This window comes from Typopeltis vanoorti, chromosome 19, assembly GCF_054136105.1.
Source record: "Typopeltis vanoorti isolate ZY-2024b chromosome 19, IOZ_Tvanoo_1.0, whole genome shotgun sequence".
NCBI classification, from domain to species: domain Eukaryota; kingdom Metazoa; phylum Arthropoda; class Arachnida; order Uropygi; family Thelyphonidae; genus Typopeltis; species Typopeltis vanoorti.
In genome coordinates this window covers 44,449,237-44,474,392 of record NC_143567.1, presented here as the reverse complement: position 1 = coordinate 44,474,392, position 25,156 = coordinate 44,449,237, and the positions used below count along the sequence as shown (strand labels likewise).

General features: G+C 35.9%; 1 protein-coding gene across 4 annotated transcripts in view; it reads right to left on the bottom strand.

The window, feature by feature from the left end:
• The window catches only part of obe (activating signal cointegrator 1 complex subunit obelus), a 596,544-nt gene that overhangs the window by 397,620 nt on the left and 173,768 nt on the right, over nt 1–25,156 (bottom strand). For all 4 annotated transcript variants that reach the window (XM_090409638.1, XM_090409636.1, XM_090409637.1 and 1 more), the window contains 2 exons: nt 20,993–21,133; nt 371–535 (listed from right to left, as the gene is read on the bottom strand). In XM_090409638.1, coding sequence (XP_090265764.1) covers nt 371–535; nt 20,993–21,133 — 306 coding nt within the window. The remainder of the gene's footprint in view (nt 1–370; nt 536–20,992; nt 21,134–25,156) is intronic.

Below are 25,156 nucleotides of genomic sequence, written 5' to 3'. Positions count from 1 at the left end.
TTGGAGTCTTGACACAATCAATTAAATGGTAGGAAAATTGTTGATCAGAAGTTCATATTGATATAACTTGTCATGTAGTACTATTATAATATCTTGTATACAAGGAGTATACATGATGATGATTATTATATATATATATTTTGCATTTTTATTGCTTTTTTTACATAATATGGGAACAATGCTCTAAAGACAAAACAAGCTTTTTTCAAGCCACTTTAAGCCATCAATAAGTAAGGAAGTAGAATATTACAGACAAAATTCACGTTGTTCGTTATGAAATTCTTTATAATGTATTAATAATGTTCAAAATTTGTTTCAAATTCATTTGTTGTTTATAACTCATCATTATTATTAAAGAAATAACTAATACCTGTCTTAATGTCCTAGCTACCAAGGCTTCCAAAACTGGACCTCGATCTCCATGCAAAAGGTGTACTTCATCTAAGATTATGAGTCGTACCAACTGTGTAAGAGCAACATCTCCAGTTGATTTTCTTGTAACCACATCCCACTTTTCTGGTGTAGTAACCAACATCTAAACAAAGATTATAAATATATCATTTTAAAGATTATAGGTTATATCTTCACTTGAAATAATTTAAGAGAAATAATCTAAGATTTACATACAATATAAAATATTTAGGATACAGTGACTAGAGTGGATACTTATGTATTATTTGGTATATCAAAATGCTCAAAAAGTATAAAATAAAATCTGAATAGTAAAATTAATAATTTCTTCGCAATTTACATAATCTCTTAAGCCTCTTATTAAATACTGAGTCATCTGCAAAACTCATGAAACAGTTTGTTATAGACCTACAAAGTTCATAATAAACATTTTTTATTGAAGAGGAACTTTTCTTCTTCTTGCTTTAACACCGCTACCGGCCAGGACATATATTATTACTATTACTATTATTACGGGCAACTCCAGGGAGTCATTAGACTCATCGAGGGAGGCCCCAAATCATATTCATCACAACTATTTGACATTCATACAGTATCTATCATACCTCGCCTTAAACTCATTCACTGTCACAGCATCCACCACAGACTCAGGGAGCGCATTCCACTCATTCACTACTCTAAAAGTAAAGAACCCAGCTCTAACACCTTTACTAACCACACTTTTGCCCAGTTTCCATGGATGTCCCCTAGTCCTCCCACAACCAGCCCTGTTCTCAAAAATATCTTCTGAATTAATTTTATAGAAACCCTTCAGTAATTTGAATGTCTCAATCATATCTCCCCTCCTCCGCCTATCAACCAATTTTTGCAACCCACAAATCCTCAACCTGTTCTCATACGGTTCATTCCACAGACCTGCTATCACCTTGGTCACTCGCCTCTGGATCCTCTCCACCTCCTCCCCATCAAGAAGAAACCTAGGTGACCAAATCTGAGCACAGTAGTCTAGATAGGGTCTTATCAAGGCTCGATACAGAGGAAAAATAACCTGCTTGTCTCTGCTTGTCAACGTATTCTTCAGCAACCAAGTGATTTGATGAGCTGTTTTGGTCACTTTTGCAATGTGTCCCCTAAATTTCAATTCCTTATCTACCAACACTCCTAAATCTCGTGCCTCATCAATTTCCTGGAGCAGGGTTCCACCAATGCAGTAAACTGCCGCCAATCTTTTCACCCCAAAATGCATAACCTTACATTTTGCCACATTAAACTGACATCCATTCTCCTTAGCCCAGACCTCCAATCTATCCAAATCATCCTGCAAAATTTTGACATCATCTGTATTCACTATTGCCCTACCCAACTTCGCATCATCCGCAAACAAATGAACTGTTCCTCTCAGATCATTTCCTATATCATTTATGAACAAATTAAACAGCAGTGGTCCAAGAACAGATCCTTGTGGCACACCACTAGTCACAGGCCGTCTTGTGGACTCTACTCCCGAGTAAACCACTCTCTGATATCTCTCCGTCAACCACCCTCCTATCCATCTCACCAACCCTATGTCCATTCCCATATGCTGCAATTTACTGATTAGAATTCCATGTGGAATCCTGTCAAAGGCCTTGGCAAGGTCCAGTAGAATCACCGTAAACCCATTACCCTTATCCAGTTCAGCCGTCACTGTGTTATAATACGTGAGCAAGTTACTGAGGCATGACCTACCCTTCATAAAACCATGCTGTCCCCGATACAGTATCCCATTTTCTTCTATCCAATCGTGTATTTTCCTCTTGACTATTTTCTCTAAGACCTTGACAATGATTCCTGATATGCTAATCGGTCGGTAATTTACAACAGCAGTCTTGGAACCACCTTTATACAGTGGAACTATTTTCCCCTCTTTCCACCAACTCGGGACTAACCCAGACCCAAGACTCAAATTAAACAAAATGGTCAAGGGTACTGACAATTCTTTAGCTGCTTCTCGTACAACACGAGCTGGTATACCATCCAATCCCACAGTTGTATTGACATTGAGGTTATGCAATAGACTACTCACCTCCACTTCATTAACCACAATTCCCGTATAATCTACTGGTTTATTCGTTTCTGCAATGTCACCACCTGGTGTTGGTAGAGCCTCTGCTACTAATGGCTCAGTTAAGTAAGTTTGAGCGCGGTTAGTAGTTGGAAGGGGGACAATCGTTCGATGCTGTTGGCACACTCTCCCTCGATGAGTCTTTGGACTCCCTGGAGGTGTCAAATAATAATAATAATAATAATAATAATAATAATAATAATACTTTTGCAAAGTGCTCACTCAGTAACTCAACTATCTCAACTGATTCAGTTACCTCCCTACCATCGGCATTCTTTAAAATCATTCTGCCATGTACATTTTTCCTTTTACCTGCTACATATCTAAAAAACTGTTTAGGATTCTCTTTAGCCTGCATGGTCAATGTTCTTTCGTAATCCTTTTTTGCTTTTCTTACCACACTCGTCACCCTTCTGGCCTGCGCTTTATACCGTTCATGTGCCTGCCGGTCACCTTTCTCCTTAAATTCCCTCCATAGTTGTTTCTTTTTTTGCAACTCAAGCTTAATGGTGTTATTCATCCATTTAACCCCTACTTGATTTATTATTCGGACTCTAGGTATACAGTCAGCCATTGCTTCATGCAAGCACTTCTTAACTACCTCCGATGCACTATCAACTTCTAGTCCTTGCAGTTGTACATGCCATGGCACTGAACCAATCAAACTCCTAAGTTTGTCATACTTTCCAGCCCGATAATTCCACATGTACCCTGTCTTAATTGAAAATTCTACACCTTTAGCCACCTCCCAAGTTAAGACCCTATGATCACTCTCACCGATTGGTGGCAATGTGGTCATATTTGTTACAGCCAAATCCTCAGATGTAATTACTAGGTCAAGCACTCTCTGACCCCTAGTATTTTCCATTACATGCTGTCGCAGATAGTTATCCCTTAATAACCGCATAAAATCCAGTTCTTTCCTCCCGTGTGTCCTCTCCTCACTCCAATCAATGCGACCATAGTTGAAATCTCCCATAATAATCACCCTCCTTCCACCCATTTCTTCTATTTGCTTGTGCATACTGTCACCACCATCTTTTCCATCACCTGGTCTATAGCAGCACCCAATTGTATATTTAGTTCTGCTAGCCACAATCTCACACCAAATGGCCTCAAATGTGCTCTTTTCTCTATCCTGCAATTCAACTTCTATTCTCCTTGGCTGTAGCTCATCAGCTATCATCAACAATACTCCTCCCCCCATTTTATTCTCTCTGTCATTCCTGAACACACTATACCCATCACATTCAATCCCACTAGTTATATCATCTACAGTCAGCCATGTTTCACTAATACCTATAACCTGTGGTCTGGAAGTGCCAACCATGGCCAAAAACTCTTCCTTCTTGTTCCTAATACTCCTAGTATTAGTGTACATGAATTTAAGACCCCCCATTAGTCCCAACCCTACCTTGATGCCTTATATTAACTATCCCACTCAGATTTGTTGTCCTTATTTGCTCTGGCATATTATATTCATTCTTACATTCAACTGCCTCCATAAGGACTGTATCTCAATTCCCCCCCCCTAACAAATCTAGTTTCCCTGAATTTGCACATCCACTACATTCAGCAACACTTTCTCAAGTCTTCTTACACCGTAACCATTCAAATGCAAGCCATCCATCTTATATAGATCCTTTTGCCCATCAAACTCACTCCACACATCCACAAATTCCACACCACTCGTCATACATAACCCACGCATAAAGTCATTTGCAATTATAGCCCTCCTTTTAAACATTTCACTGTCATACCGTGGCAAAAGACTAATCATTCTAACTCTCTCACTCTTTTCTTTTGCTACCTCAAACAATTCATTCAGGACTTCTATCATTTCCATTTTATCTCCTTTCAAATCATTCGTACCTGCCACAACAATCATTTCTTTCACCCTTTCCTTTTGCTCTCTAATAGACGCAGTTACGTCCTTTATGGTCGCACCAGGTTGGTACGATTTTGTCAAATCCTCTACTAACACACCTCGTACTAACGAGTCTCCATACAGCACTCTATCCTTCATTTTGTTCATGTTCACATTCATACGTCTATTTTTCCTGTCATACCTTTTATTATTGGTTGGTTCATTCAGTCTACTTTTGTTCATGCACTCTAGCTGCTGTTTTGCTCTTTCTATCGCACTATTCAACAACGCGATCTCACTCAATGCATCTATCTCATCTTTTTTGTTCTCTGAGAAACCATTTATACTATCATTCACACTTTCTACATTCACACTCTCACAATTTTCATGTACAACCTTGCCGTTTCTTGTCATATCCCTATTTCCTTCATTCTGAAGGTTGACAAAAATATCACACTCACGATCCGAAATACATTTCAATTCCGCATTCTCCCTACATTTTCTACACACATTCAATCCTTTATTATCATCTAACCACACTCCAACCGCACTCCGCAAAGCGTACATTTCACAGCTAGTACACTGACTCATTTCTTTTATGCTACTGTTCTTTGATAACGATGGCGAACCTTCATTACTGGCCGCCATTTTCCTTCGCACAGGTGCCATACTTATCTGTAACGTGTTTTGTCAAATTATACATTATAACACACCAAAAATAGACGCACTAAAATACGCAAGGCAAACAAAACAAAACTACACAATATTAAGTAATTTGTATCGATAACTGAAAATGATACTTATCTTATCTGAAGCTTGCACTAACACTACACATTACGAATTCCAATATATACGTCCACATTACCATGGATGCGAATTGCATATTAAAATTGTAATACCATTGATATTACATTGAAATTTATGATGGATATGAAGCTTTTGAGGATGTGTATTTGATCTTTAATGGCCAGTAAAGTGGTTAAGCTTCAGCTAGTGTGTTATGTCTTCAATGATTCAATACAAGTAGTCTGTCCATTGCTTTTTTTGGTCTACCAACTGATCTTTTCATATTTGGTTTCCAGTCTCTGATATTTTTTGGGTCCATCTAATTAACATGTTGATTCCATTCCAATCTTATCTTTTTTAACCATGCATTTATGGGTTGTAAATGATATTCTTCATAAATCTTTTCCGTTTTTATTCTATAAAATTTTATTTTATTTTTAACTATTTTTCTTAATGTTTTCATTTCGTATGTTGTATTTATCTGTTGCATATTTGATTTGTATTCTTGTTTCACACCTGGAACTCCGTCCTCCAAGAAAGGAAAAATTTGGAACCTAAAAATCGAGAACCCTGCTGGCACGTCTCAGTCCTATTTTATATCTTCTCTAATCCTTTGTTACTACATTATAGTTTCCAGGATTATCTGCCAGCATGATGATCCCACTTCGGCTTCCTCCACTTGCGTGTCTCTATCAAGGGTGCATATTTTTATGTTCACAAGACATTGCAAACGTTTGTTTTTTTCTAGTCACTGTTCTAATCGCTGTTAATCCCCTCTTTTCCGATTTACATACAACTCAATGGATATTATTTTAAGCATTTTACAGAAAAATTGTTACATTTATTTAATTACCACAAAATTTCTATTTTATATATGTTTGGAAACCTCTGTAAAATCAAACTTGGTGAGTTAATTCAATGAATCATGAGAGATTTTATATTGTTTTCATCAGGGAAACAGCAAAAATGCAGCTACTGGAACAAATCCCAGGACATGTTCCAACTCAACATCAACACAGTTCAAGATAGGCACTATTAACATAACGAAGTATTAACGGAAATAGAACTAGCAGAAGAATTGCATAAGTATCAGATCAGCATATAGGTGTGACTGAAACAAAGAAGACAAAAACAGGTAAGATCTTTCTAAGCAATAAAAACAAAATGATATATTCAGGCAATGACAATTAGGAAAAGAGGGAGTAGCTATAGTATTCAACACTAAATATGAGGATAATCTTCTTAAATGGCAGGCAATATCAAGTACAGTGATGTGGGCAAATATCAGAATGGGGAACTGGAAAATCAGACTTATGGCCCCACAGAAAGTTCTAACAAGAAGAAATGGAGGAATTTTTTGAGGCATTAGAGAGGGCAGCTGGCTCATGAAAAACGAAAAGTTGGTCCTTGTTGGAGATCTAAACAGCAGAGTAGAAAATGACAAACAGAAATGTGTTTGGGAAAATTGGGAGAAAAGAACAAAGCTAATAATAATGGTAAATGCCTGATAGTTTTCTGTTCAGGACATGGATTAGGTATTACTAACACTGTGTTCCAACATAAATATATACAAAAGTTCACATTAAGTGAAGATGCAAGAAATAAGTCTCATTGACTATGTTATAGATGATAATAATGTTTTCCCCTAGTTCAGGACACAAGAAGATTTGAAATAGGAAGTGATCACCATTTAGTATTGAACAGGATAAAATTTAATTTCATATTGAAAAGAAGAGTGTGTAAGAAAGTTTTAAAATGAATCAAGGGTGAGCAGTTTTCAGAGGTGAACTATAGACTCAAATACACAAACATCATTTGTGTATTTGAGATTCAATGGCAAATCCTGAAGAAAACGTATTGAATCAGCCAGAGAGACATATGATGAGGTTGTCTGTAAGGATAGAAAAATCAGAACACTATAGTGGACTGAGGAAGTTAAAGATGCAGTCAAGCAAAAGAAAAAAGCATATAGAAAGATACTAAAAAGTAAGTTAGCTTGTATTGTAGGGAATACAGAGAAAAATGTAAGTAAGTAGGCAAAGCACTGTGTAACACTAGCTAAACATAAGTCATGGGAAAACTTTCGTAAGAAAATATCAGGAAGGCGGAAAATATTCTGAAGGCTATTGAAAAGCTTACAAATGAAGGAAAAAGTACTGTAAAAGGAATCTGAGGTGAAGAAGGTGACATGAAAACTGAAGATAGTTATTCTAGATGTCTGGAGTAATTACTTTGAATGACTGCTAAATGAAACAAGAAGTGTCATCATAATGGCATAAAACACTTGACAGGAATGTGGTCAGGAATACATATCCATACTTGAAGTAGAAAAAGTCATAAAACACCTGAAATGTGGAAAGGCAGCTGGAGTAGATGAAATTTGGCCAGAAATGCTTCAATATGGAGGTATAAAAGTTTTACACTGGATGTATTGCATAATTCAGAAGGTCTGGTAGGAGGGTCGAATTCCAGAGGACTGCAGCAAAGCTCTCATAGTACCTATCTATAAAAAGGAAAATAACTGAATGTGAGAATTACAGAGGTATTTCCCTACTGAGTGTTGCTGGTAAGATTTATGCAAGTATACTTGAGAAATGGTGAAGAAAAATTGCAGAAGGGAAGTTTTTTTTTATTATTATCAGGCTTCCCTGGAGTCAAAAGACTCATCGCAGGAGGTCCTTCCTAAGAAACACAAAGTCTATCAAGACTCATTGCGGGAGGTTCCTCCTATTTCGCGAAGAACAAGCTGGATTCAGAATCACATAAGACAAATAGTTGAGAAATCTTGGGAATATAACAAGGATTTGTATTTAAGTTTTGTTGATCTGGATCAACAAAATATGATGCTACATATCAAACAATATGTAGTCTCTATTTAAGGTGTAAGTCAGTAGTTAGAATTGAAGGAGGTAGAGGAAGATGGGTTGAAGTAAAATCAGATGTGCAACAAGGGTTACAAGGGTTCACATCATCTCCACTGTTATTCATCATCTATATGGATCACATTATGAAGGAAAGTGACATTAAATCTGAAATCAAAATTGGTGATGGTAATCTTTGCTCTTTATTTTATGCAGATGTTATACTTCTGAATAAATCCAGCACAAGTCTACAAGATTCTCTAATTAAATTTAATAACTATTGTAATATATTTGGCATGAAAATCAGCAATAAAAACAAAAAGACAATGAAAATAGGCAAAAACATTGAAAACATCAACTGTACCCTGAATGGAATACCTATAGAACAACTACATCATTTCAGTAATTTAGGCACAATATTTAGTGAAGATGGTAAATTAAATATGGAAATAGACAATAGAATTGGTAAAGCTGGTATGGTAGAACGTTAGCTGAATAAATTTATATGGAATAAGAAAGAAATTAGTCAAAACACTAAATTAGCTGTCCAATTTTAACTTATGGATCTGAGAATTGGATTAGAAATAAAACACTTGATCAAAGACTAGACACCTCTGGTATGAGAGTTCTGAGAAAGATTACTGGAGTGAACAGATATCAAAAGCAGTATCACATCAAAAATGAGGATATTAGGAAAGAACTCACCATGGTTAGCATTCAGGAATATGTTAATAGAGCTAATATCAGGTGGTATTTTAACAGAATTGGAAAGGAAAGATTAACAAACCAAGTGCTCTTTGCCAGGATGGCAGGGAAAAGACCCAAAGGAAGACCAAGATGTAAATGGATTGATACAGTAAAAAGTGGCTTAAAAGACAGAAATACAAGATCTGATAATATTGGAGTCTTGACAGTTAACAGATTAATTTGGAGGAAAATTATTGACCGAAGTTAGTAATGGTGTAACTTTTTCATGCAGTACTATCATAATTATCCTGTACATCCCCTGAGGGTACATATCAGGAATTTGATGACGATAAATTTATTTCCTTGTTTTTCTTTATTTTAATTTTCTTTTTTACTTTATATTTTGTTAGAAGCTGTATAACTGAGAGGAGAGCTCCACATAGCCTTTAAACAATTGCAGAGAACCAACCAGGGCTTCTGATCTAATGTCCAATCCTCATCTTCTCGTGGTGCACTCTCTCAGGTATCTACCTGGATACTGAACAAACAAGGATGGGCTGGTCATTTGGGATTTAGCTGACCTAACCTAACCAAATTTTTCTTATTGGCTTAAACCACAATATAGAATGATGGAACAACATGACAGAATTTCGTGCCGGCTAGAGGATTGCCCAGTTAAACAAGACCCGGTTATTTTTGCAAGGTAAACAGGGTGAACAGCAAAAAGTCAGCTAGGGGAACAAATCCTGAACATCACCACAGTTCAAGATCGGTACTATCAACAAGAAGATTGAATGGCAAAGAAATGGAGCTAGCTGAGGAATTGGAATGTACCAGATCGACATAATAGGGGTGACTGAAACAAAAAAGGCAAAAACCAGTGAGATCTTTCCGAGCAATAAATACAAAATGTTATATTCAGTCTAACAGATAAGCTTAAGCGTTGATGGTTATTCATGACTTATTTTTCACGGTATTAACAACACCACAAACTTTTATCAACAAAGATGTTTTATTAACGCTAATATTTCGCTGATTTTCAACTCAGCATCATCAGAGCACAACACACATGTAAACGCGACAGTGAGTGAGTGAAACAATATAATTGCAAAAGACAAAAGATCTAAAGTCCTATTTTTGGTGCCCTCTAACAAAAAAAAAAAACAAAAAAAAAAAACAGCAGTTCTCCAGGAGTTTTTCCTTAGGATAATCGTCTCCCAAATTTTTGGCAAATTAATGCAACCATATTTGTTAAGGTTGGGAGAATTCTTCAAAGCCATTGCTGACTCAAAAAATAATCTTTCAGATCTATAATGACTCCTAAATAGCAAATTCGTTTTCCTCCATCTAATCCTGTGTGAAGGAGTGTCCAAAGCGTGGTCTGCCAGTCCCGACTTGCCATAGTAATAGTAGCGAATGTATCTTTCATGTTCTTCCAGGCGGATGTTCACTGATCTTCCTGTTTGCCCATAATAGGCCAAGTCACAGTCACATGGAACTTCATACACTCCTGGGTGTGCTAAAGGGTGAAGTTTATCCTTTGGCGAGCGGATCAGAGTTGCCAGCTTGACATGAGGTTTGAAGGTGGTGCGAAGGCCACATTTCAACAATACTTTGGCTATCTTTTCCGATGTACTTCTGATATAGGGAATAGAAATGGTCATGTTGTATTCTTGTGTATTATGGGAGGGCAGAGTAATGGGCCTATGTAGTATTTTATCTATTTTGTAGGGATTGTAGCCGTTGGCTAAGAACGTATGGCACAGGTACTGGAGTTCAGTGGTCAGAGCTGTATCGTTAGAACAAATGGCTCTGGCTCTGTGTGTAAGTGTTTTTAAAATGCCGTACTGTTGGACTGGATGATGATGTGATTTTTTATGTAGGTATCTTCCTGTGTGTGTAGGCTTTCTGTAAATAGAAAAAGATAGTGATCCATCTGAAAGGCGGGTGACTAATGTGTCAAGAAATGGTAAACAGTTATTTGATTCTTTTTCTACTGTGAAGTGAATTTTGGGGTGTTGGCTGTTTAGGTAGGTGACAAAAGCATCCAAAGTGTCTTGTCCATGGGGCCAGATGGCAAACACATCATCTACATAGCGCAACTACACTTGTGGCTTGTATGTAGCTGTGGTAAGTACTTTGTTTTCAAAGTGTTCCATGTAAAAATTTGCTAACGGGGGAGAGAGGGGGGAACCCATAGCAGTACCATTAATCTGTTTGTAGAATTTCCCCCCCCATGTAAAGTAACCTGCATTCATGGTAAATTGAAATAATTCAAAAATATCTGGGGGAAATTTAGACTTGATTAAATCAAGAGTGTCTATAAGTGGTACATTGGTAAATAGGGAGGTGACATCGAAACTAACCATTATGTCTGAATTTTTTAGGATTAGATTTTTAACCAGTGTATTGAAATGGATTGAATTTTTTACAAAAGTAGAGGAGTTGCCAGTAAGAGGGGCAAGCGACTTAGCTAAATGCCGGGCCAGTTTATATGTTGGACTATCTATGCTATCAACTATGGGGCGTAGGGGAATATTAGTTTTGTGGATTTTTGGTAATCCATAAATACGGGGTGTTTTAACATGAATTGGTTTTATTTTCCTGATGATTTCTTTGGGCCATGATGTCACTTTTTTCAGTAATTTTCGGACTTTTTTCTTTTGCGACATCATAGGGTCTCGATGTATAATTTGATACGTGGAACTGTCACATATGAGATCTTGTATTTTTCTGTTATACTCTTCTTTATTCATGATAACTGTTGCATTTCCTTTATCGGCTTTTGTAATAATAATATTTTTATTATTATATAACTTTTTAGGGCAGTTATTTGCTTACGTGGCATATTGCTTTTTGGAGGCTTAGCCTTGTTTATAATACTTGCTATGTCTAGTCGCACGTTATTGGCCATTGCTGGCAGAAGATCGTGGATACCCCGTTCTACTCACAGAGCTCTATCACAGCTCTACAACAAGAACTAATAAACGTGTTAAATCCTGAAATATGGACTGTCCTACAGCAGATCTCTGAAGTTGCAGCAAAAAAAGAATTCACAAAAGTTAAAAGCAAGCACCTAAAGAAATTTGAACTACTACAACAGCACCAACATACGAAGTCCTGACCGCAACTTCGAAGAGACCACGTGGTCGTAAACACTCACTGAAGAAGCCAAGAACGCTCTCAGTTTAGGACATAACTTTGCCGTCGTGCCCAAACAAATTCTTAAACTCGAAATTATGATGAAAGTAGAATGGGGTATCCATGATCTTCCGCCAGCAATGGCCAATAACGTGCGACTAGACATAGCAAGTATTATAAACAAGGCTAAGCCTCCAAAAAGCAATATGCCACGTAAGCAAATAACTGCCCTAAAAAGTTATATAATAATAAAAATATTATTATTACAAAAGCCGATAAAGGAAATGCAACAGCTATCATGAATAAAGAAGAGTATAACAGAAAAATACAAGATCTCATATGTGACAGTTCCACGTATCAAATTACACATCGAGACCCTACGATGTCGCAAAAGAAAAAAGTCCGAAAATTACTGAAAAAAGTGACATCATGGCCCAAAGAAATCATCAGGAAAATAAAACCAATTCATGTTAAAACACCCCGTATTTATGGATTACCAAAAATCCACAAAACTAATATTCCCCTATGCCCCATAGTTGATAGCATAGATAGTCCCACATATAAACTGGCCCGGCATTTAGCTAAGTCGCTTGCCCCTCTTACTGGAAACTCCTCTACTTTTGTAAAAAATTCAATCCATTTCAATACACTGGTTAAAAATCTAATCCTAAAAAATTCAGACATAATGGTTAGTTTTGATGTCACCTTCCTATTTACTAATGTACCACTGATAGACACTCTTGATTTAATCAAGTCTAAATTTCCCCCAGATATTTTTGAATTATTTCAATTTACCATGAATGCAGGTTACTTTACATGGGGGAGGAAATTCTACAAACAGATTAATGGTACTGCTATGGGTTCCCCCCCCTCTCTTCCCCGTTAGCAAATTTTTACATGGAACACTTTGAAAACAAAGTACTTACCACAGCTACATACAAGCCACAAGTGTGGTTGTGCTATGTAGATGATGTGTTTGCCATCTGGCCACTTTGGATGCTTTTGTCACCTACCTAAACAGCCAACACCCCAAAATTCACTTCACAGTAGAAAAAGAATCAAATAACTGTTTACCATTTCTAGACACATTAGTCACCTGCCTTTCAGATGGATCACTATCTTTTTCTATTTACAGAAAGCCTACACACACAGGAAGATACCTACATAAACAATCACATCATCATCCAGTCCAACAGTACGGCATTTTAAAAACACTTACACACAGAGCCAGAGCCATTTGTTCTAACGATACAGCTCTGACCACTGAACTCCAGTACCTGCGCCATACGTTCTTAGCCAACGGCTACAATCCCTACAAAATAGATAAAATACTACATAGGCCCATTACTCTGCCCTCCCATAATACACAAGAATACAACATGACCATTTCTATTCCCTATATCAGAGGTACATCGGAAAAGATAGCCAAAGTATTGTTGAAACGTGGCCTTCGCACCACCTTCAAACCTCATGTCAAGCTGGCAACTCTGATCCGCTCGCCAAAGGATAAACTTCACCCTTTAGCACACCCAGGAGTGTATGAAGTTCCATGTGACTGTGACTTGGCCTATTATGGGCAAACAGGAAGATCAGTGAACATCCGCCTGGAAGAACATGAAAGATACATTCGCTACTATTACTATGGCAAGTCGGGACTGGCAGACCACGCTTTGGACACTCCTTCACACAGGATTAGATGGAGGAAAACGAATTTGCTATTTAGGAGTCATTATAGATCTGAAAGATTATTTTTTGAGTCAGCAATGGCTTTGAAGAATTCTCCCAACCTTAACAAATATGGTTGCATTAATTTGCCAAAAATTTGGGAGACGATTATCCTAAGGAAAAACTCCTGGATAACTGCTGTTTTTTTTTTTTTTTTTTTTTTTTTTTTTTTTTTTTTTTTTTTTGTTAGAGGGCACCAAAAATAGGACTTTAGATCCTTTTGTCTTTTGCAATTATATTGTTTCACTCACTCACTGTCGCATTTACATGTGTGTTGTGCTCTGATGATGCCGAGTTGAAAATCAGCGAAATATTAGCGTTAATAAAACATCTTTGTTGATAAAAGTGTTTGTGGTGTTGTTAATACCGTGAAAAATAAGTCATGTTATATTCAGGCAATGACAATCAAGGAAAAGAAGGAGTAGCCATAGTATTTAACACTAAATATGAGGCTAATCTTCTTGAATGGCAGGCAGTCTCAAGCAGAGCGATATGGGCAAATAAATATCAGAATGGGGAACTGTACAATGAGCCTTATTTGTGCCTATGGTCTCACAGAAAGTCTATTAAGGTAAAATGGAAGAATTTTTTTGAGGCTTTAGAGAAAGCAACTGACACTATGAAAAAGGAAAAGTTGGTCCTTGTTGGGGATCTAAATAGCAGAGTAGGAAATGACTGTCAGACATATACAAAAATATTTTGGGAAAATATGGAGAAAAGAGCAAAGCTAATAATAATGGCAAATACCTGTCAGATTTCCGTTCAGGACATGGACTGGTTATTACTAACACCATGTTCCAACATAAAAATATGTGCAAATTCACATGGAGAGAAGATGCAAGGAATAAGGAAAGTCTCAATGACTATATTATTGTTGATAGTGATATTTTCTCCCTGGTGCAGGACACCACAGTGTACAGAGGATTTGAAATTAGAAGTGATCAATATTTAGTCTTGAGTAGGATAAAATTGGATTTCATATTGAAAAGAATAACATGTAAGAAGTTTTAAAGTGAATAAAAGTTGAGCAGCTCTCAGATGTGAACTGTAGACTAAAATACACAAAGATTATTGAAGAAAAAATGAAAGAGTTTAAGAACAGGAACCAAACCTTGGAGATTCAGTGGCAAATCCTAAAGAAAATATTGATTGATTCAGCCAGAGAGGCATGTGGTGAGGTTGTTTGCAAGGATAGAAAAATCAGAACTCCATGGTGGATACAGCAAGTTAAAGAGGCAGTGAAGGAAAAGAAGAAAGCTTATCAACTGTTCCAGGCAAATAAGTCAGCTTGTGCTCTTAGAGAATACAGAGACAAATGTGAGAAAGCTAAACACTGTGTAAAACTAGCTAAACAAATGTCATGGGAAAACTTTGGTAAGAACACAGAAAATAAATATTAAGAATGTGACAAATATTCTGGAGGCTGTTGAAAGAGCTGAGAAATGAAGGAGAGTGCTGTAAAAGGAATGAGAGATGATAAAGGTGACTTGAAAGAAGGAGAAAAAGATATCCTTGAAGTATGGAGTAATTATTTCGAAAAATTGCTAAAAGAAACAAGCAGTTATGATAGCGCAGTGGTAAAAAACAATGACAGGCATGCAGTCTGGAATACATTTCCATACTTGTAAAAAGCCATCAAAAGCCTGAAATGTGGAAAGGCAGCAGGAATAGATGATATTCGACCACAAATGCTTAAGTATGGACGTATAAAAGTCTTACAGTGGCTGTACTGCATAGTTCAGAAAGCCTGGACAGAGGGACAAATTCCCGATGATTGGAGTAGAGCTCTCATAGTACCCATATATAAAAAGGGAAATAAAACTGAATGTAAGAATTACAGAGGAATTTCATTACTGAGTGTTCCTGGTAAGATATATGCAAGTATACTTGAGAAATGGTCGAGAAGGATTGTGGAAGAGAAGCTTGGTGAAGAACAAACTGGATTCAGCCCAAATAGAGGCTGTCAGGATAGATTTTCACTTTATGACAAATAGTTTAGAAATCATGGGAATATAACAAAGATCTGTATTTAAGTTTTGTAGATCTGGAAAAGGCATACGACAAGGTGCCAAGAGAAAAGCTATTTAAAAATGCTACAATTGTATCGTGTCAATTTAGCATTATATCAAGTAATACATAGTCATTATATGAGTTGTAAGTCAGCAGTTAGAATTGAAGGAAGTACAGGAAGATGGTTTGATGTTAAATCTGGTGTCAGACAAAGATGTATATTATCCCCTCTGCTATTTATTATCCATATGAATCACATTATGAAGGAAACTGGTATTAAACCTGATATCAAAATTGGAGGTGTTAATCTCAGCTCTTTGCTTTATGCAGATGATGTTATACTTCTAAATAAATTCAGTATAAGTCTGCAAGATTCCCTGACTAAATTAAATAACTGTTGTAATGGATTTGGTATGAATGTTAGCAATAACAAGACAAAGACAATGAAAATAGGCAGAAGCATTGAAAATATCAACTGCAATGTGAATGGAAGAACCTATAGAACAAGCAAAACATTTCAGCTACTTAGGCATGATTTTTAGTGAAGATGGTAAATTAAATATTGAAATAGACAACAGAATCATCAAAGCTGGTATAGTAGGAAGTCAATTGAATAAATTTATATGGAATAAGAGAGAAATTAGTCAAAACACTAAATTAGCTGTATACAAGAGAGTGTTCAAACCAATTTTAACTTATGGATCTGAGAGCTGGGTTAGAAGTAAAACACTTGACCAAAGACTATAGACCACAGATATGAGAGTCCTGAAAAAGATTAAAGGCATGAACAGATGGCATCAGTGGCAATACCATATTAAAACCGACGATATTAGGAAAGAACCTAACATTGTTAGTATCAGGAATGTGTTAGTACAGCTAATCTCAGGTGGGATGGTCACTTAAACAGAATAGGAAAGGAAAGATTAGCCAAAAAAGTGTGTTCTCTACCAGGAAAAAAGACCCAGGGGAAGATCAAGACATAGGTGGATTGATACAGCAAAAAGTACCTTAGAAGATAGAAAAATAAGATCAGATAATACTGCAGTCTTGACAGGTAATAGATTGATTTGGAGTAAAATTGTAGATAGGAAGTTAGTAATGACTAACTTCCTTAATAATTAATATTAGAGAAAGAGGAAATCTCTGATGATGAATGACTGGAGACAGTAAAATCATCCCAATAGATAAAAGAAAATGCAATAATACAGCTGATCCATGCTTAAGATATTTATTAGAATCATTCAAAACAGAATTAAAAAAAGAGTATGAAGTAATGGAAGAAGAACAAATGGGATTCAGAGATGGAAGAGGAACCAGTGATGCAATCTTCGTTGGAAGTTTTTGAAATGATGCAATTTTCTTAATTTTAAAACAAGCAGATTTGACTTCAAAAAAAATGTCTTTGTGTATGCTTTATACACTACAAGCAAACCTTTGATTCTGTAGATAGAAACTATATGAAAATTAGAAACACTGCATAAGAAAGGAATGAAACTATATCTCAAGTATAATCAGAAAGTGGCATAAAGACACAAATACAATAGTAAAATTCAAGAATATTGAAACAAGTAAAATTCCATCCCCGAGAAGGAGTCATGTCGGGCTGCTCCCTCTCTCCCTACTTATTCAACCTGTTCCTCAGAGAGGTGGTTTGAGATCTGCCTGAGAGGAACTGTCAGTGGAAGAAATATCACCCACTTAAAATATGCAGATGCTAAATGTTTTGATAGCTGATAATTTAGAACCTAAAATCAATGATTTCTAATCTAAATCTAACCAGTAACAAATACAATGCACAGATTAATCTCGATAAGACAAAAATTATGGTAACAGGCAGAGTGAAAAAACATGTTAATGTTACGATAAATAATTAAAGAATAGAACAAGTTGACAGTTTCAATTATCTCAGATCATTAATCACTGAAGATGTAAGTTATATGAAACTATCAAGCACTGAATTAGTCTAGAATGGTCAGCAATAAACAAGCTGAATAAAATATGGAGAAACAAAAAAAATAGCCATAGCCTGAAGGCTCAACTCTTAAACTCAATGATCCTTCCAGTGGTACTGTATGGAGCAAAGCTGGATCACTGGCAAACAAGTAGACAGATTAAAAGATTTTGAATCAAAGTGCTTAAGAAGAATCGACAGCACAAAGAAAGGACTGAAAAAAAAAGAAAAACAAAGTAAGGAAAGAGATGAATTATACTGATAACATCCTATATAGGCTACACAAAGACAGAGTGCTTTGGGCACATATCCAGGATGTGCCAAGAAAGACTGCCTTATGTCCTTTATGGAAGGGTTAGGGGCAACCGAGGGAGGAAGACATAGAAGACATCATGAAGCCTTGAAGATCCACTCAGGCTTGACCTCATTCCAACAGATGGCAAGGCTGGTAGAGGACAGAACCCAATGGAGGAAAAAGAGTCCATGAAGGTGATTTTGTGTTGACTCTTGTGATTAAAGAAAGTATTATTTATTGTAAATTTGTATCTGTACAAAACTGAAGCAATCTTATTCCATTTGAGTTTTGGGTTATTTCATTAAATCGTTGACATGGGCTTGGTATTACACTGAAAAAAAGAAGAAGCTAACTTTTGCATTCCTATTCTGTTCAAGTGACCATACTACCCTACATTAGCAGTAAGGTGGTGTAGTCACTTACACATTCACATTCTTGAATGAAACAATATCAAGTTTATTGATATTGTTTCATTCAATTTAACTGGTGTCCTTCAATTCGAACTGATGATTTACAACTTCTATGGTTGTATATATGTTACTCTGCATATATATGTTCTGAGTAATGAGTAATAAGAGTAATGTTCTGAAACAGCTTTTCTCTTGATATCTCATCACATGCCTTTTCTAGATCTGCAAATGCAATTCCTTGTTATATTTCCATGATTTCTTTGTTTACAACAATTTGTTCTAAACAACGAAGGTGGTCTTAACTTGACTTCTTCTCTCTCTAAAATTTCCATTCCACAATTTCTCTTAGCTTTCTCTTAATTTATGATGAGTTCCAGATGATTTTTATGCAAGAATGCTTGCATAAATCTCATCTGGAACTCAGTAGGAAAATCCCTCTGTAATTCTCGCATTCAGTTTTATTTCCACAGGTATTATGAGGGTCTACTCCAATCATCCAGAATTTGACTTCTTCAGTTACTATCTATAGCAGCTAGAAAACTTTTATGCTTCCATATATGAACATTTTTGGTCAAATATTTTTTAAAGCTGAGAATGAATGCAGCCAAGAAAGGGGTAAGAACTAGACTTTCATAGAGTGGTGAATGACTGGAATGGCTTACCTTTGGATGTTATGATTGCATTCCTCTTTAATATTTTCTATTATTTTCTGTCACTGCTTATCTTATTTAATAATCTTTCAAGCTAATGATTCCAGACATTCAAAATATCTTTATCTTCAGATTAATCACTTAAAATGATCTGTAATTCCTTTTACAGTATTATTTTCTTCATTTTTAAACTTTTTTCAATAGCCTCCAGAACATTTTGTCACCTCTGTGATATTTATCTTCTATATAAATTCCACCCGGCCTGGTTGGCTGAGTGGTTAGCATATCTGCTCTCCAGCCAAAAGGCTGCAGGTTCGAATCCTGCCTTGTGCAGGGATGTTTGTGATTCTCTATGAAAATACTAATGGTGGGTGGTAGATAGCATTAGTGTAGTTGTGGTTCATTGTAGTTGGTGGATTGAGTGGTGGAGACAGAGTGTTTTAGAGTAGGTGCTCTCCCTTAATGAGTTTTTGGACTTCCTGGAGGTGCCACATAATAATAATAATATTCTCATCAAAGTTTACCAGCAGGATGTTTAGCTACTTTTACACATAGCTTAACTTTCTTACATATATACCATGAGAGAACATGACATCTGTTGAATTACATTCTATACTTCCACCAATATGCCTTTTTTTTTTTTCAGGACTGCCTCTACCTTCTTTAGTCCATCATGAAATCATGATTTTTTTTTTTTTTAATATCCTTACAAACAACTTCACTCACAAACTTTGCTGAAATCAATGTTTTCTTCAAAGTTTTTTCTAAAGTTTTTGTTCTTGTTTTCAAATTCTTTCATTTTTTTACCAAGAATAGTTGTGTATCCACAGTTCACCTCTGAAACCTGCATGACTGACTCCTTTTAGAATTTTCTTACATAGTTTTCTCTTTCATAGGTCACCTCTAAATTACCTCTTTGGAGATTTAGTTGTTTCTTATTTCTTGTTTTCTCTCCATTTGAATTTGTGCATATCTTTTTGATGGAACATGGTATTTAATAATGACTAGTTCAAATATCTTGAACATAAATTAAAAGGTACTTTTCATTATTAGTTTTGCTCTCTCACCTCCTACTCTGCTGTTTAGATCTTCATCAAAGACCAGCTTTTCCTATATATCAACTGCCTTCTTAAAAAATCTCCTTCAATTCTTCCTCAGAACCTTCTGCGATGCTAGACACAAATAAGTCTCATTACCTATTTCTTGTTATGAAATGTGCCAACACCAATACTTAAAACTGCCTGCTATTCAAGGTTTATCATCATCTTGTTTAGTGTTAATTGTTACACTTTACTCATTCCTCTTCCTAATCAATGAGTATAATATCTTATAGTTATTATATTTTAGAATCTCACCTATTTTAATCTTCTTTGTTTTGGTAATACAAATTATGTCAATACAATACTTTTCTAACCCTTCTGCCAGTTCCAATTCTTTTCCTTTGATGGTTCCTACCATCATTTCTGCTAATGTTGAGTTTCAGTTTGTTCCAGCTGACTTTACATATTCACTCTGTTTCTCCTGATGAAAAAAAAAGCAGGGTTCTAATTAGCATTGTGCTCTGCTAACATGACATTTCATCATATTGTTCTATCATATTTGTTTTTGGTTTTAGCCAATACATAATACAATTTGGTTAGCCAAATTCCAAATTGTGATTCCAAGATGCCTGTCTTTGTGATTTGGTTTTAGCCAATACATAATACAATTTGGTTAGCCAAATTCCAAATTGTGATTCCAAGATGCCTGTCTTTGTGAATTCAGTATGCAGATAGATACATATTAAAAGAGCACACCAAGGAAAGATAAGGAATGAAGATTTGATCTAACCCTCAAATGCTTTCCTTATAAGCATTCCTTAAAGGCTATGGGGAAGTCTCCTCTTAATTATCTAGTTTTGACCCTTAGTCAAAGGAATAAAGAGCTAAAACAATTTTATAGAACATAATGTAAGAACAAATCAGGTTTCACCTTTGATGTACCATTAAACTAAGTAAGAATTACATATACAAGAAGAACAAAAGGAAGGCACTCACCTTGAAGTAATAAATCAAATATACTTTTGAATTATTACTTAATAAAATACATTCATACCTGTGTTTGCATAATCTCAGATTTTGTTAGCTGCATATCACCAGTTAATTCTTTTACAATAATTCCAAAAGGTGCAAGTCGTTTAGAAAAGTTTCTCACCATCTCAGCAGCAAGGGCTTTCATGGGAGCCACATAAACAATCTGAAATATATAAGTTCCATATCAGTAAGTTAAAAAATTTAGTGGTTATATAATGTAATTTTTTATTCTTGATATATATATATATTGGGTTGGCAAATAAGTTTGTTCAGTTTTTCAAAGTGGAATGAAACACATTTTATTTAATATACACTACTGGCCAAAATTGTGGAAACCTTTTGGAAAAAGTGTATTTTTGAGGTTTGATGGCTTATAACATCACTTTTTTTTAGTGTAATACCATAAAATTATATATCAATGGAAAGATAATTTAATCAAGAATGTAATGCAACAAAGTTTGTTCAATTATCTGTATTCTATGAAAAGTTATAGCCAAATAACCAGAAAAAAAGAAGCACAACTTGCTTAAGTTGATATGAAGTAGCTTTCCTTCATTTCAATGTAGCCAATGAGCATGAGTGTTTAGAGAGCCAATCAGGTGTCATCTTGTTTTGGCAATGAGCCAATAAGGTCACAGTAGGATTCAGCTATTGATGTCATGTATTGGAGCTGAGAGGAGGGCATTTGTCGGAGTGTGTTACGTGATTGCTATCAAGTTGATTGGTTATTTTTGTGTTCCTTCATTTAGTGAGCTTGTAAAACATAATAAAATTAAAGAAATGGTGCAAAGAGTTGACTGGTCACCCAGAAAGCGATGTAAAATAGTACTATTAAGCGAACAAGGCTACAGTTATGAAGAAATTAGAAAAAAAATTGGTGGAAACTTAACCAAAGGTGGCATTTCTAAATTTTTAAAGAGGTATAAGGAGACTCAGTCACTATAAAACCAGACTGGTAAAGGCAGGAAAAAGTGCACAACAGCAAGTGATGATAGAAGAATTGAGAGACTGTGCCTACATGACAGAAGAAAATCATCTGGGTGTATACAAGATGAAATGATGCAATACAATGTGAAGTTGAGTGCAAGGACTGTTCGGCGCAGACTGCAGGAATTTCGTCTAAATGCTAGAATTCCACGAAAAAAGCCATTTTTATCTCTCAAACAAAGGTTGAAAAGATTAAACTGAGCTAAAACCCATGTTAACTGGACAGTGTTATTTGGTAGTGATGGCATAAAATCCATGTTTGGTAGTGATGGCATAAAATCCATGTTTGGTAGTGATGGCATAAAATAAGTAAGGAGAAGAATCGGAGAAGATTTGCATCCTGATTGCATTACACCTACCGTGAAACACCCACTTAGTGTTATGGTCTGGGGTTGTATGATATCCAAAGGTGTGGGCAGAATTTGCGTGATTAATGGGAATATAAATGACCAAAAATACATAAATGAAATACTTGAGCCAAAACTGAAGCCTTCCGCACGTGATCTTTTCCAAGACAATGAAGCATTTATATTTCAACAGGATTCAGCTCCATGTCATGTTGCTGCTGTGTGCAAAAGCGGTTTCAAGATAATCATATTCCACTACTGGAATGGCCTGGGAATAGCCCAGACCTTAACCCAATCAAAAATCTATGGAGCCGACTAAAGAAGTTAGTCAGAAACAACCCACCAATAAAACCCAATCAATAGAAGCAATAATTTAATCTTGGTTTCACATTATAACAGCTGCAGAATTAAAAAACTTGGTTCACTCCATGGGAAAGCGCTGTAAGGCTGTAATTAACACTAAAGGTTACCCAACTAAGTATTAACTCACACTGTGAGAATTTTTGTGTATCTCATTTTTTCTATGTGTTTCACTTTTCTTCTTTATAACTGCTGTTCTAATAAAAAATCCTTCATAAAAGTTATTGCATTACATTCTTGATTAAATTATCTTTCCATTGATATATAATTTTATGGTATTATGCCAAAAAAAAGTGGTGTTATGAGCCATCAAACCTCAGAAATATTTCCAAAAGGTTTCCAGAATTTTGGTCACTAATGTATATAATACATACTAGTCAGTTATATATTGACCCTCTTTATCAATGACCTCTTGCCATCTGTCCACCAACTTCATTATGCCGCATTCATAAAACTCCCGAGGTTTACTGGTGAAAAACTGATCCAGGTGTCTTTTGATAGCCTCTTCATTAGTGAAGGTTTTCCCGTTCATAGAATTCTGCAATGATCAGAATACATGGTAATCTGAAGGTGCCAGGTCCGGTGAATATGTAGGATGCGACAAAACATCCCAGCCAAGACGTAACAATTTACTCCAGGTTGTTAACGATGTGTGAGGTCTGGCATTGTGAGGTCTGGCATTGTGAAAGACAACTCCTTTCCGATTTGCCAATTCAGAACATTTTGTGCTAATTGCACGGGCCATTAGAATCAATCGTTCTGCTTGACGGTAACACCTTGTAGTGGACAACACCCTTATAATCCCATCACACAGAGAGCATGATCTTCTTTGGGTGCAATCCCACTTTCGAGGTTGTTTGCAGCGGTTCGCTCTTGTGCCCCCATGATCTTTTACATACCACGTTATCGTACACGACCCATTTTTCATCTCACGTAATCATCTGCTTCAAAAATGGGACATTTTCTTGGCAACGTCGCAGCAAATCAAAGATGGATATGTGAGCAGTCATATCAGCCTCAGTTAATTCATGCGGCACCCAAACATTGAGTTTTGAAACATATCCCAGCTTGTGCAAATGGTTTTCAACACTTGTATGGGATATGTTCAGTGCTGCAGCAATCTCCCGCACTGTTTGTGACAGATTTTTGCCGACGATATCCTTCACAACACTCGAATCAACCTCGGTCGGGCAACCGGTGTGAGGCACATCAAAATGGTCGAAATCTCCAAAATGGAATTTGGCAAACCACTTTTGGCATATGCGTTCTGTTAAGGCGCCATTCCCATATACGCTGCATGTTTTATTATTGGCCTCCGCAGCTTGTTTGCATATTTTGAAATAAAAAAGCAAAATATGCCAGTAACATACGTTATTTCCTTCCATTTCTAAATTATGTTACACACATGCAACTGAAGTAGGCCGAACGAAAATTCACCGAAAGGTTATGTGAAATGTCGCCTTTCAACTGCACAATAGCAATAGGCGAAGCAGCATAAACATGTACTAATGCATAAACTGAACAAACTTATTTGCCAACCCAATATATATGATGCCTGACATTTGATAAGTAGTATGTTTATAAAATGTCAGGCATCTACATGAAAACTGGTGTTAATATATATATATATATATATATATATATATATATACACACATTAAAGATACCAAGCTCTTTTTTTAAACCTGGTTTTACTCCATTTCCCAAGTAAGCAAACAGACAAATAAGTCAAGTTTGCACCTGCACGTAATGCAAGTCTAGCTGACCCTGCAGGTAGTGCAAGACCAAGGTAACTCATGGTAAAAGTAGAATAAGCTCTGATCACTAATGTTAATATTTACTCATAATGCAAAGCACATCTCCTGGAGGAGATGTATGATGCTTTGTATTAAAGGCAAGGGGCCACTATCCAGACCGGTTTCGACCTTTATTGAGGTCTCATCAGTGGGAGCCAGGCTAGAAATATCAAGATTTTAGTAATATAGAGCTTATAAGTATTTTACCAGAACAAGTTACCATAAGGTGTTTTAACCTTATTAAATAAAAATCTCAGGAGGAGATATAAATGTAGAAAGTATTTTTACCTTGGGTATAATAAATACTTTCTACATATATATATATATACACACACACACACACATATAGTTTACTACATTGACAAATTTCAGACACCGAATACTCAAATGTCTAAATTTTATCTCACCATTTTAGTAATATGGGAATCAAGGATATCATGAATGTGCATATGCTGTGATGTGATGTGATTGTATTCATGTTGTGTGTTTAATGCTTATTCTGATCTATAAATTCTATAGTTGTAATGATTGATGTGGTCATTAATGTAAAAGGTAGTTTCATCTGTGAACAATAACATGGTTTTTTTTTAAGCAATCTTCATCACCATCAATTTCACTTAACATGAAATTTGCAAATTTGACTCATTTTGGACAATCAGTAACTTTTTATTTTTTTGTTTCAGTTTAATTTTATAC